The sequence below is a fragment of the Microcebus murinus genome, chromosome 7, assembly GCF_040939455.1.
Source record: "Microcebus murinus isolate Inina chromosome 7, M.murinus_Inina_mat1.0, whole genome shotgun sequence".
Lineage (NCBI taxonomy): Eukaryota > Metazoa > Chordata > Mammalia > Primates > Cheirogaleidae > Microcebus > Microcebus murinus.
The window spans coordinates 55701298-55715024 of record NC_134110.1 but is presented as its reverse complement, the minus strand read 5'-3'; the positions used below and the strand labels follow the sequence as shown (position 1 = coordinate 55715024).

Genomic DNA, 13727 nt, shown 5'->3' with positions numbered 1-13727 from the left:
TAAAAATTTTAATTTTTTTGCTTTGTTGATAAAATGAAACATACTTAAAATACTAAAATCTTTTTTGCCCCTATTAAGAAAGTTCACATAATAGGACACCAAAGTTTATTTTTCTGGTCAACAGGAACTATATATATGCTTTTTCTAGTTCATGGGTAAGAGTAGTTTTGGCTAATAACTAATTCTGATTTTGTTGTCTTTAGAAGGAACAGATGCTAAAACATTAAAAAAAGTTTGAATGCATAGACAAGCTAATTTTGAAACAAAGATATAAAATGAACTTAAATTGTGGGTTTTTTTTTTTAATTTGAGCTATCTTTGTTTCTTACCGGGCTTCCATCTCCAGTAGCGGACAAATGCACTAATTTTCTCAATATGGAAAATGCCAGCATTAAAGCCAAATAAAGTTGGGTTTAAGATAATTACACTAGATTTTCATCAAAGCAACTTGGTACTCATCAAAATTCAATCCCAGTTAGCTGATGAGATTTCATCAGGCTGCTTAAGAAGCAGGAAAATAAACAAAAGTGGAGAGACAATGAAAACAATGTGACAACTGTCAAACAAAATGCCGAGCACAACACTGAACATTTCCCTAAAGGCAGCGCTGAAAATACCAATTCCTTCTCTCTCCTTCCTCCCTCCTCCACACATGCGCACAAATGCACAATAAATGATCACGTATTTTGAATTTTTTGTCATCTTTAATTATGCATTCATCGCATAAAACTGATTGTGGAAAATTTTGTTTCTAAGTACTGAAAGTTACATGAAATATCAGCCATTCGAGGACTGTATGGTTGAAGAGAAAACTTTTGAAATATGGGTGCTTAAGAGGTCACCACCCTTGTTTGAACTCCTTTAAGCAAGTTCTTAATAAATGTAAGCTATTATAAAAGGAATGGTTCGCATTAGGCTACTACCGATGTTACAGTTTTGCAACTAGATATGCTCACGTGTCGTCCGCCTGGTGGAAAGATTTCACGTAGTAGTTCTTAGTATATACAGGTCTTATGTTTCTGATAAAGCAGAAGCAAACTAGTAACGGCAATACAGAGTGCACCGCTTCAAACAGTGCTACAGAAGCTCGCCAAATAACTCTTAATTCAAAGCATATTTGATGACTGTATTAAGTCAATCTGTGTGCTTAGAGTTGACAATTATACCAAATAGAGGAAGATCTGAAATGCAACAGACACTTGACATTGGAGGCAGAAATTACTTTAAATGACTCAAGTTAGCAATACCAATCTCGACATGTAAAGTACAAGAATACAACAAGAAATCTTTGCACAGATGCAAGGCAGAAGCATGTGGCTTTCTTCCACAGGTTTTAACATAAGATGAAAAGAAAGGGAGAGGGCCATGGGAGCCTACACTATATACATCTTACCTGTATCACTACTCAAGTGCTTTTACTATTTCACCAAAGGTTCATTTCCTTTAGAACTTTTAAGAAAGAGGTACAAGCACTCAGTACTTTAGAAAATACTCTTCAAATCAGCCAAAATCTGTTGTACATTTTCTAAGTCCAATAAGTAAAGATTTATTACTAATATAAGCCTTGACCTTTACTATTAAACATTATCTGGGACTGGACATTCTAATAACTAAATTAAGATGTATCAATGACTAAAAGTGATCATAGGATTATATCACCAAAAAAGTAAGCAGAAGAGACATAAAACCTATAAGGATTTTCTCTAGGGACAAGAGCAGTTAGTACGAATAAATAATAAAATGTTGAATGCTGAATAAAATGTTGAAGAGGCAGTACGTGATAAAATAAAGTTTTGTTTGGGGACTATCATGTGCTTGTCTACCTTATACCATATTTAACTAAATATAATTTGTATACCCAAATGAAAGATTGTAAACTGGTTAAAGGAAGGTTTTTATCACAGAATCTTGCAGTGTCCAAATAGGAGATATGTTATTGAATCCATGTGAAATTTCTGACCACTATTTTGAGAGGAAACACTGCAAAAATAAAAGCCTGATCATCATAGAGGTTATACAAAATGACATCAAAAATCCTAATTGCATTACCTCTGAGGAATTCCTAGTGATTACTATGGGTTGAAAGACAAAAAGGCTGTTTGGGAGAAAAAGCTCTAAGTTTGATGTCTAAGCAGGAACTAAGCTTTGTCTTTACCACCTACCATCATCACAGGGACTTCACTTAGCCTCTTGGCACCCTACCTCCAACATAGAAAGGAAGGAATGAAGTTAGTGCATCTTAGAGTTTTATTTTATAGGAAGACATGCTCTTTTTTACAAAGGAAAACTCATGGATACAGAATCCCCAGAATGTAAAAGAGAAAAAAAAAATAAAGCTGCCTTGTTCAACCCATGCTGAGGGTCCAGATCCCTACGTGCTCAGCCTCTCCCCAAGCTCTGAGAAAAACCCATACAGGATACCCTGCACAGAATCTAGTCTTATCAGTCCTGAATCTAGATCTCGAATTTCCTTCCCTTCTGTGAGTCTCACCCTCTCCTTAAGATTTAATTACTGATATGCAATGAGTTTAAGGAACTAAATTTCCAAAGCAAAAACATCTTCGAATATAGACAGAAAGGCAACGCATATCACCAAATTCGTTATACCTCTGTACCTACATTCCTAATTTTAGGCTTGTGACATTCCTATGACTTGGGTAGCTAGTTTACTTGTTATACACAATATATCACGTCCTACCCATGCTTTAACTTCTTATTGAATATTCACATACCCAGGCTTGAGGTTTGTAAATGAATCACCACAAAAAGACAGAGACTTCCTCTTCCCTATGATAATTCTTTATCAACTCAAATTCTTCTGGCAATGCCCAATCCAAGAGACTCAATTTGGTAGCCTACTCTTACAGATTTTGAATTACCTCCTGAGTTCATTCCTTGCCCTTATTTCTACTCCTTTTGCCCAAGTGTTTTGCCTTTTTGTTCCCTGACACATGCATTATTTCAGTAGACTATCCATATTTACCTAAGTATCCAGGGGTCCTTAAACTATGGCCCATGGGCCACATGCAGCCCACCAAAGACATTTAACCGGCCCGCCGGGTGTTTTTTGCCACCGCTGCCTGTCCTGCTTAGCAGCCGACTTGTCCCGGGCCCACAGTGCCCATGTGGAATGTGTGCCACACTCTCCAGTGGCCCTCCAACAGTCTGAGGGACAGTGAATTGGCCCCGTTTAAAAAGTTTGAGGACCCCCGTTAGACTATACACATCCCATTTTTTCATACTTTTGCTCAGCCATCTTCCACTCTTTGTTTCTTACCCCTTTTCACTTGCCCCTATACTAATCAGGACACTCAATGGCTGTTCCCACCAATTTTAGAATTTAGCGTTGTTTTAATTTTGCCACCTAGATTACACTACAAGTGAGATGAAACAAATTTGGCTCTGTACATAAGGACACACGTGTTAGCTGGAATGCAAATTAACTTTTACTCCCTCTGCCCAACAGAAGTCACAGGAGTATTCTGGGTAAAAGGAATAAAAAGGCTTCAAGTAGAGTAAGGACGATAGAAAATAAGGTGAATAGACAGCTGAGGCACAGGACTGTATGGGCAATTATTTAAAAAAATACACTTGCTGATGCCTCGCTCTGTGCACGGCAAGGTATAAATGTTATTTAATCCTTGCAACAACCCTATGAAGCAGGCATCTGTTACTATCCCCGTAACATAGACGCTGACACTGAAGCTTAGATTAAGTAAGCTTCTCTAGTTTGCACATTTTCAGATGGCCAAGCAAAGATCTGGGTCCTGATCTGAATGTGGGGAAAAGATTCAAAGACAGGGCTGAGGGCCTGTATAACAGAAGGCTAGTGATGACTTTGGAAGGCTGGCCATCCCAGGAAAATGAGGTTGTAGGAAGAGTTTAGCTATGCTTAGTTGTGCATGCTGGCAGGCTATCTAGGGAGAGGTGTCCACCAGTGGGTGAATCTGCGGGACTGAACCTAAGAAGGAAGATTCTCATCTGAATGATAGTTGAAGGCATGAGGTAGGCTGAAATCAACACAGAGTGAAGAGGTCAGAGTAAGCCGGCTCTGGGAAGGATGGAAAATGCTGCATAAGTAACAAAAGAATTGCAATGAACTGTAGCAGAATAATAAGAACTCATCCATTTGTACCCATGCTTCTTTACTAATCCCAACAATCCTGTTCTGTATCACTCCCCTTTCACATATAGCTAAGCTTTGGGAACTTAAGTAACTTAATGCCATTCAGCCAGTAAGTGGCTAGGACCAGCATATTCCAAATTTAAATCTTTATTTACATTTCCATTCTGTTTTTTCCAACATATATTCACCTTCACTGAAGGTGTAAGATAGAAGCTAGATGACTATCAGAGATGTCCGAGGTAGCATGAAGAGTCATGACCAGAATGAGTTAAAGGAGAATTAGGAGTAAATACATGATACATTGCTTCCCATCCTGTGCTGCATATTAACTACACAGTTTTCTCCTGAAACCAGCACGAAAACTCAGAATCCTTCTCAAACCAAGGTTCCAGGAAGCTGCTAGTACCCAACATGCTAGATAAAACCTGTCTTAGATTTTACAATTGAAATTGGGCCTTGCAGAAACATTTTCATCCTTGTTCTGAATAATATTTTATTTGTATACTTTAAATTTTCAAAGTTCTGCAAACTGGTAAGGGAAGCCCATTAGAAGGTTAACAAGGCAAGCTAGAAAATAGGGACTAATACATCCAAGGATCTTGGTAAATGGCAAATAAAAGTAGTTAGAAACAAATATAGTTCACTTAGGGTGAAAGCAGAATGTGCCTAGATTTTTTCTTAAAAAGAAAAAACTGCACAAATACAAACTAGAGAATGGCCTGGCTTAGAAAATTGGCAGAAAGAGATAAAAGGGTCACAGTGGCTTGTAAGCCAAGGCAAAATCCTGCACTCTTTAGAAAAGCAAGCATAACAGAAAAATGCATAAACATCAGAACCCATAAGTGTTTTCTGGTAATTCTCCCATTCAACTCGGGCTGCTCAACACTCTGCCCCAAATCTGGGATGCAGAGCTGAGCCTCTTACACCTGATTCAGCCAATTCCATCTTCAATCAGCTTTCTACTAAAATACCTCCACACTCAGAAGTCACCTGTGTTCTCCAGATGTACGAGGAGAAATTCAAACCTTTTTCTCTCCATGGACACGCTTCACAGTCAGGCTGCAACTTACACCATTTGCTGTGAGCTTCTGCAACTGCCATTCAAAACTCCAAGCGTTAGCCAGGCTCATTTGCTCCCCCCCCCCCTCACATGCATCAGGCACATTTTGGTGTCTACACCTCTCCTCAAAATATCCTGTCTAAAATGATCTCCCTTTTGCAATATGCTTTCTACCGACCCCTCCTAATATAACTTAAGTTTTGCTCTTTAAGGAAACATTCCCTGACCACTACAGTTAAAAATGATACATGTTCCCCCATAACATCAGAGTTTATTACAATACTTACTTGATGTTTAAAAATTGAACTTTGCTTCTCTTGTTATTTTGTGATGTGTATTTTCTTCTTCCCTGACTGTAAAGTCTTGTTTGTACCACTCCCCCTCCCAATTTTCACATTTCTTTATCATACTAAGTAATGTATGTTTCAACAACTGAGTTGATGAACCTACAAACATTGCAATAAAAACATCACAGATTGCTTGGAATGCCAGCTCCAACGATGGATTATCTTGGGGAAGCAGGTTTAAAAGAGAAGTGAGAAGACACCTTGTAACATATTTCAATAAAGTCAATTCAACTCAGTAAGCATTTACTTAAAATCTTGGCTCTCTCATAACAAATAGTTTTGACACAGATTAAGATGGTCAAAAGCCAGTCTTGAAGAAACAGAATCAGAAAGGGTTTCTAAAATTAGTGCAGAGACTGAAATAATCATCAAAAATAACTCTGTATCTACGTATGTAACTTCTAATGGATATCTTACCATCTAGAAATCGTGTTTATTGACAAGTTTGAAGGGTAACTACCCCCCCTGACAGTAAATCTGTATGCTTCATTAGATTCGCTAGATACTATGAAGTTCCAAATGTATTTGTTATTCACTTGAAGAACCTACTGGATGATTCCAGTCAAAACTAACTGGTATGTTAAAAAGTCCTGATTTTGTATTCCTCATGCCTCTATTGAGTCACATTCAATTCATAATTATACCTTCCACTTTCATTCAGGCATAAACACCAAGCTGCCTTCTGGAAACTTGGATGGGGCATGGATATTGTTGAAGACATTTTTCACCATCCCACCCATTCCCCTGGATGTGACTCCTCATTTGAGAAATCTGTTTAATTCTACAGAAATCTGTTTAGTGTTTATCTCCCTGTGGAGCTAGAATGTTTTCTTTTCTGTGAGAATTATCCATTTCCTCAATTCTATGATTGACATAAGTCCTAGCACCCCCCATACACACATGCACGATTTGTCTAAAATTGGAATGAGTGTGTGTATATACAGTATGTGTATATGCATATACGTATTGTATATGTACACATACATGTGATTTTTCCTTCCAAGAGCTATTATCAATATATTTTATAATCATTTATTTTAAACTAATATTGAAAGAACCACATCTACTTTTCACCTTTACCTGGTAGCAAACCTAAAGGCAAATTTTTGGCTCACTTTTTCAACCAACATGGATTCATATGACTTATTTTATCAGTCCTGAGCTCTCATTCTAATTTAAATGTTTCCTAGTTTTGATCTTTTACAAGTTTTGGTTTTGTGTTACCATGTTAGCATATACCATTTTATGCTGTCACCAATTCCTTTGAGTACTGGTCAGGATTTAGGGGTATAGCATCAATTATTAAATGTCTCTTGACAAATTCAAATATTTTACACCTAGTTTCTAAGGTCCTGATGTACAAAAAATATTAATGCAGAGAAATGGGTCTAAGTGTCACATAAACAGCAGAGTTGTAAAGCCAGAACAACCACTTTTACATTTTTAGGTTAAATTAATTATAAAAATGTTTGCCACCTCTCTGTTACACAAAGTAATTTTTATCATCTTAACCACTTCTGCGTGATGACAGCATGAATCATGCTGAGATTTTTGTGAAACTCTGTCATTCTTTCCAATGTGCCTTCTGCCTTCCCATCCTGGAGGGTATCCACGAGTACAGCTCTAGGTCAATCCAGTAGCTGCAGAAGTATTACAGGAAATCTAAATGAGCAAACCGCCTGCTCTCTTTTTATCAACACCATTTAAAGATCCCCGAGAGGTGTCTGATGAGGAGACTAAGTTGTTCTAAGGAATGTCAGGGGATTTACTTAAGACTTTCTTATAAGGGGAAAAAAGTAGGGGTTGAGGGGGAGGAAAATCTACCACTGACACCATGTGTGTCCTATTAAAGTTGTTTTTATTTTGGAGTGTTGTAAAAATTGTTTTATATATTTTAAGATCAGAGTAGCTTACTGCCATGTAAAATTCATAAAAGAGAGACCCCTTTGGAATTATCTTGTTTTTGTTTTGTTACACATAGAACTTTAGCCCTTCAGTAGCATGTGCAGTTGAGAAATTCTTTTTACAAGTACCCATAAAAGAGACTAGTACATGCTGCTCCAGACAATAATGAAGTGGGGCCAGTAGAGATTCCAGACGGAAGGCTGTAGAGAAAGGCACAAAGGTGTGGCTTGTGTCACAAGCTCACTCACTCCCTGTGCCCTCTAGCAAGCAAGGATGGCACCAGGACAGGCTGAAAATGGAATTGGAAAAAGAAGTTGTCTTATATCCAACTCCTTCAGAGCCCGTTAGCCTCTGCGTCCTGAGCGCTGTGTTTCACCTTAGATGTTTATGTCTGTATGCCTGTGTCTGTGCCTAAGACTGCCCTTGGTTTGGAGCCCACTCTTCTGCTCCCCCACTTCCTCAGACCTTTACCCCCTCCCCATATGTGGGAATTAGTAAATTAGAAAGCCATCGTTGCTTGAGAAAAAAAAAACTACCATCACCACTAACAGGTGCCAATGGTTATCCTTTGCCCACTTCCCAGGAAAGTAGTAAAAAAAAAAAAATTAACAAGTTGGGGTGGGGTTGGGGGTGGCGGCAAGGGAGCGTATACTTTCCATGATATTGTAAAGACCCTTAAAGCAGGAATGTCAGACGCTTTGTCTATGAAGAGAAATGTTTGGAGGCAGAGGGAGCTTTGTTAAACTTTATGTAATAATTATACATTCACATTTAAAAAGTAACTACTTATGGGTAACCCTCCCAGGTTATAGTCACTAAAGAGATAAACATTATAATCAGCTTTCATGAATCCAGAGCACCTGGAAAATAGCATTATTTGCTTAATTTAAAATGGCTAACTCCAATTATGAATTTTACAAAGAAATATAATAAAACTTTCAGGATGGCAAACTGAAGAGCAACAAGAATTTCCCTTTAGATGCTCTCATCTTCATATAAAAATTTTAATATCAACATTCCTGACAAACTTCATGAAAAAAAAAAGATTCTCTTATCCTCTCTCTTCCAAACTACACTTGAGGTTGGCATGTATAAAAGCAGACCATATAAATTGCAACTCATATGTAAACAAAATGTAGAAAAACAAAGAACATATGTCCAAAGCATATATTCTTGACCCTATCTCCTACTGAAAATGTGCCTATTTCCTGCTCTCTGTGTAATGCATCACAACCTACAACCATCCTTAGTTGTATTATCTAATACCTAGTCCACATGTTGCTGTAAGTTTATGTACAGAAAACATAGATTAGAGAGGTGTTATTACTATTACTTTTTAAAAAGTCATGTTTACAGAGATTAAGGTTCTAAGTTGCTAATTAATATTTTCTATTATTTCCTACCAAGTTAAAAGCTACTTTTGAGGAGGAAAAAAAAAAAGATATTGATCAGGTAACATCTCATAAACAAATGTGTTCAAATTGAAATCACATACAGTAGCAGGTTTCTCATTTTAGCACAGGACTAAGAAAATTTGACTAAAGAGCTTCAAGAACCACTCTAGGGTTACTAACAACCACACTATGGCAAGGTGAGGCAGCCCCGAGCAAGAGGCAAAAAAGCTATTCCAGCGTATGTCAAAACATCACCTAAATTACTTTTAAGAGTCTGACTGCTGAAATGTGCCAGAAAGAAAACCATGCTGGGCACAGAGCCTTCAGATGTGGGGTGGGGTTCAGATTACCCAGGGCTTCCGTGTAGGCTGAGGAACCATCAGCCAGAGATGAGGAACGCTGGGTGTGGCTCAGCACAAGGCAGCCCTCTCTAGACGGCCAACTCTGAAAGACTAAGGATGGAAAGAACAACCCTGAATTTACCCCCTACTAACTAAGGACAGATGACTCTAAAGGAGAAGAGGGCCTTAATACATGCAGCTGAATCAAAGCCAAGCCTGTAGGTCAACCCTCTGCACCACGCAATGACCTTTGGGCTACATTTCACTCGCTATTCCAAATTGGAAGATGTCAGGAGGTGGTGGTGATGGAAGGATAGTATACATTTAAGTATTTGTAGAGCAAAAGTAAAATGGTATTTCTGCATGGAAGGAGAAATAGTTAAAAGTTTGGGTATTTTGATGTTGGACAACCATGGCTTTATCTTTGATCTTGATCATAAGGAACAAAGGAAAAGGCACACGAAATCTTAGGTTTCCTGGGCAGTAAGACGGTTCTACTCTTGGCTCTCCCACTAGTAACTTGTTATGTATCACCTTGGACCAGTCAGAGCCGCCCTAGAGCTCAGTTCCTTCTTTTTCCCTAAAATATGGGGGAGAATCAAGGATATTCACACACACACACACACACAAATTCCCTCAGATCTTCAAAATGTCTGTCCTTCAGATCTCTGCTAAAATGTTACTTCCTCCATTTTCCTGAGCACCCTACATAGTAGTACACCCCCAAACCATCCACTAGCTCCCTATCCTTCGATTTTTTCACAGCCCTTGTCTCATGAAATTGTTCACACTCATTTACTTATTTTTGCAGTTTTGCACAGTGCAGCTACAGGGAAAGCATTCAGATCTTTGGTTGTGAAACTACGCTCTTGGGCTTCCAAATCTCTTCCTCACTCTTCACATGACAACCATAGAACTTGCCCACATCTTTTGGCAATTAATCCTGGAATTATCGGATTTTAGAACTAGACTGGACCTCAGAGATCACCTGCCCCAATACCCTCAATTTTACAAATGAGGAAATGGAGCCAACAGAGGTTAAGTGACTTGCCAGGGTCACCAAATTAATGAGTTGACAGGACACACAGACCCAGACATCAGATCACCAGATCAGCCCCTGAAAAATAAGTGTTGGAAAAGTCCAAGAAACCTGACAGGTTATGTCATCAAAAATGAAAGAAAAGACACTTGATCTATAGAAGAAAATTTGGGGAATGGACACTGAGCACTTCAAATGTAAACCAATGTACTATGTAAGATATTTCCAGATACTCTTTGGTTTTTTTTTTTAAAGCAAATAAGCATATGACAGTTAAGGAAAAAGTAGGCTAAAGCATTACACTGGTTGTTTTTTTGTTTTTGTTTTTTTTTTAACTCTTACAGCCATTTATTTTTTAACATTTAATAGTTTTCAGTGTAGTACCTTACACACTTGTGACTATTCCATTACCCTGACCTCTAACTTATGCCTCTCGGTAATCGAAAGCAGCTGATTTCAATGTGCGGCTGCCTTGGTGTGAGGGCGGCTGAGGCTGCGTCTGTGCGCAATCAGGCTAAGATGGGCTCCAACAGGAGAAAAATCCATACATATGTTGAAAAGATCTAAAAAATGCCTGTATTCCCAACCTGATTACGACTTACATTTTTGCATGGTTTGTCAAACCAGATCACTGAAATCAAATCAAGATGTAAGAAGGGATAAAGTGGTTTTCTTCTCCATTCTTCCATTAATCACCGTGACCTACTGAAGAAAGGAGCTTTTCCCTCTCTCACCTAAGGCAAGGTGGAACACTCTACCGGAAGTTATGCCAATTTTTATCAACTGATGCTCAAGTTACAAAACTAATTTTCTAGTTTTCATCTCTTTGTAAACAGAAGTTATTTTAGTGCAGAATAATTTAGCATTTCTATCAACATTGTATTTTAACTCCTTTTGAACAGAACATTTCAATGTAACTTTGAAAACCTGCTGTATTTAGAGGCTATATAAAAACTGATTTTATTAAACTGAATATGTAGATATAAGGATTAGCGCTGTAGCTATTCTTTCCTAACAAACCAACCTTGGTAAAACCTAAATACAAATTAAATCAGAGTCTATTGCTGGTTTACTTGTCAAAAAGAAAATATTAGCAGATTATACATAAGCATTTGCTTTGGCATCATTTAAATTGCTGACAGTGTTGGGTTATATTCCATTAAGACAGTGTACTCTTGTTGGTAGCGTAAAAAACACAAATGCAATAAACATTATGGTTTAACAATCTAGCTGTTATCTGGAAAATTCTCAAGCAAGACTGGGGCTAGGTCAAAATAAAGAGTATTGGAGGGGAGGGAAATGTGTTGGCTCTTGTTACACATGAGCATGTTTGTTACAGGAGCATTTTTAGTTTAATTTTTGCTATTAACGTAAACCACAATTGGGAGACCATGTTGCTGGAAGAGGAATGGGGGAGGGGCTAGTTATATAAACAATATACAACAAAGAAAGTCTTTATTTCCAATACCTGAATACATCAGGTTTGTTTTTAGGCAGAAGGTTGCAGGTTAAATGCTCTCAGCTATCCAAGAAGTGGCTTATTAGTTTTGTAAGAAAATATTTTCTTATATTTTGACTGAAAAATACCCAGTTTAAGTGAACAAAACCATCCTTGTTAGTGAAAAGCAGACCCAAAAAAACTTTGTTTCAAAGACCTAGTAAGGAAAAGCAAAACTAATTCAAGAGGAAAAGCTGCTTTCCTAATAGTAGCTTCTGAATCTGGATCTAATAGTTCTCAAAGGCCGACTGGAGTCTTCAAAAGTCTTAAAGTTTTGTCTTTCTCCATGGATCGTAGACATTCTCTATGAGGCAGCATAATACGAGCATAAACCCATTTTAAGCAGAAATACATTCTCTTTCTAGGCTATCGTCATTAAGCTGAAAAGCTATACCCTGACAGAAAAAATGAAGGCAAAAAAAAAAAGTTATGATTATTTTATAAGGGCTGTTTTCCAAACATAACTTTCTTCTTTGCATTTTGTATTTTGTGCACTAGAATAATCCCAACGTCATCACTAGCAACGTAGAATCTGCTAGTGATACAATAAATGGTAATGACTGATTACTGCTTTAAGTGACACGGTGAGAGTGCTAAGAATTGCATTTCAAAGTACTAATTCAGCTTCAGGCAGCACCTTAGTTATGTACCCTTCTTCTAATCCTGTTATTACAGAATAATTACTGCAAATCAACACAATTACTACAAAGATTTGAATAAACACACACATACCAGTAGCTGTTTTCTGCAAATTATTATCAAAACAAAGAGAAACGGCTAATTGTGGTAACATTAGGACAACGTTTATTCCTACCAATGTTTGGGCAAGTTTATTTTAAGTTGTCATCTTCAATTAGTAAGGATGCAGATGATTTCACAGATTCCATAAACCTTTCTAATCTAAACTCTTCTCAACTGAAAGTTGGCTGCTCCCCCGACAGTACCATCTGCAAAGGCCTGATTTCATAAGAACCCGCTTTTATGATACATTTGCAAAAAAAAAAAAAAAAAAAAAAAAAAACACACACACAAAACAAAACAAAAAAAACAAGAAAACCCCACACACTTTTAGAAATGTCATTTTAGAAAGCTCATTTCTAAATTATTTTTATGTTATCATGAAAGTAAATGCGATATTCACTTTATAATCTGTACAACTTAAGCATTTGTTTCTAAATAAGTACAACAATGTTTTTCCCCTCAACAATGTTATCAGGTTTTCTTCATAGACAAATACTTTCTATTGGGCGGGAGGATGGTGAGGGAGGGGAAGAAATCAGAAAGCGCACATGCGCGCACACACACACAAGATAGTGATTATATTCAATCCTACCTCCTGGACAGTGCCGCATGGTCATCTTACATCTCCGAGATTCAGCAATGGTTGGACATGGTATTGTGTCTTTTGCTGGCTTTTTAACAATTTGCCGTGTTCTGGTTTCCAGACCCCATTTAAATCCACATGTGCGATTATTTCTGCTACATGTTCCCCATTCGCTCCAATGACCAACTTCACATCCTTCTAATCAATATTAAAAACAAAACAAAACACAAAACACAGATAACAATTTGGTATCCATTTGCTCCCCTGTCATCAGATTCATATAGCAGTGCTTCTCTACTCCCCCTACTTTTAAATATGGAAAAGTGGTACAGCCCACAAAGATCTATACTTGTCTTCAGGGAACTTTAATTCTTTGAACCATAGAATACTTGCATCTACAAATGTCTCATAAGGAGACAAAAGTTTCAAAAAAAATTCAAAAGCTGTTACTTTCCATTTGTCTTAGTTCATTTTTTTTTTTTTGAAGGATGCTACTGGCAATTCTAATGACACTGAAATGTATAAAAGATTCAAAAGGTAAAAACCTAAATTAGACACTATATTTCATACTATGACAGAAGACAAAAATTTTAATTAATTCTGAATGTCCCCCTAATCAAAATAAACAAAAATGTTTTATTTTGGAAATGCTTGGTGAAAAAGATGGGGAACTTGTTTTGTATTTTCTGATAC

The 13727-nt window shown here is 37.4% G+C and overlaps 1 protein-coding gene across 1 annotated transcript in view; it reads right to left on the bottom strand.

Moving 5' to 3' along the window:
- Positions 1-13727, bottom strand: part of RSPO2 (R-spondin 2) — a 147242-nt gene that overhangs the window by 43477 nt on the left and 90038 nt on the right. Inside the window, exon 5 of the mRNA XM_012786320.3 lies at positions 13044-13232. Coding sequence (XP_012641774.1) covers positions 13044-13232 — 189 coding nt within the window. The remainder of the gene's footprint in view (positions 1-13043; positions 13233-13727) is intronic.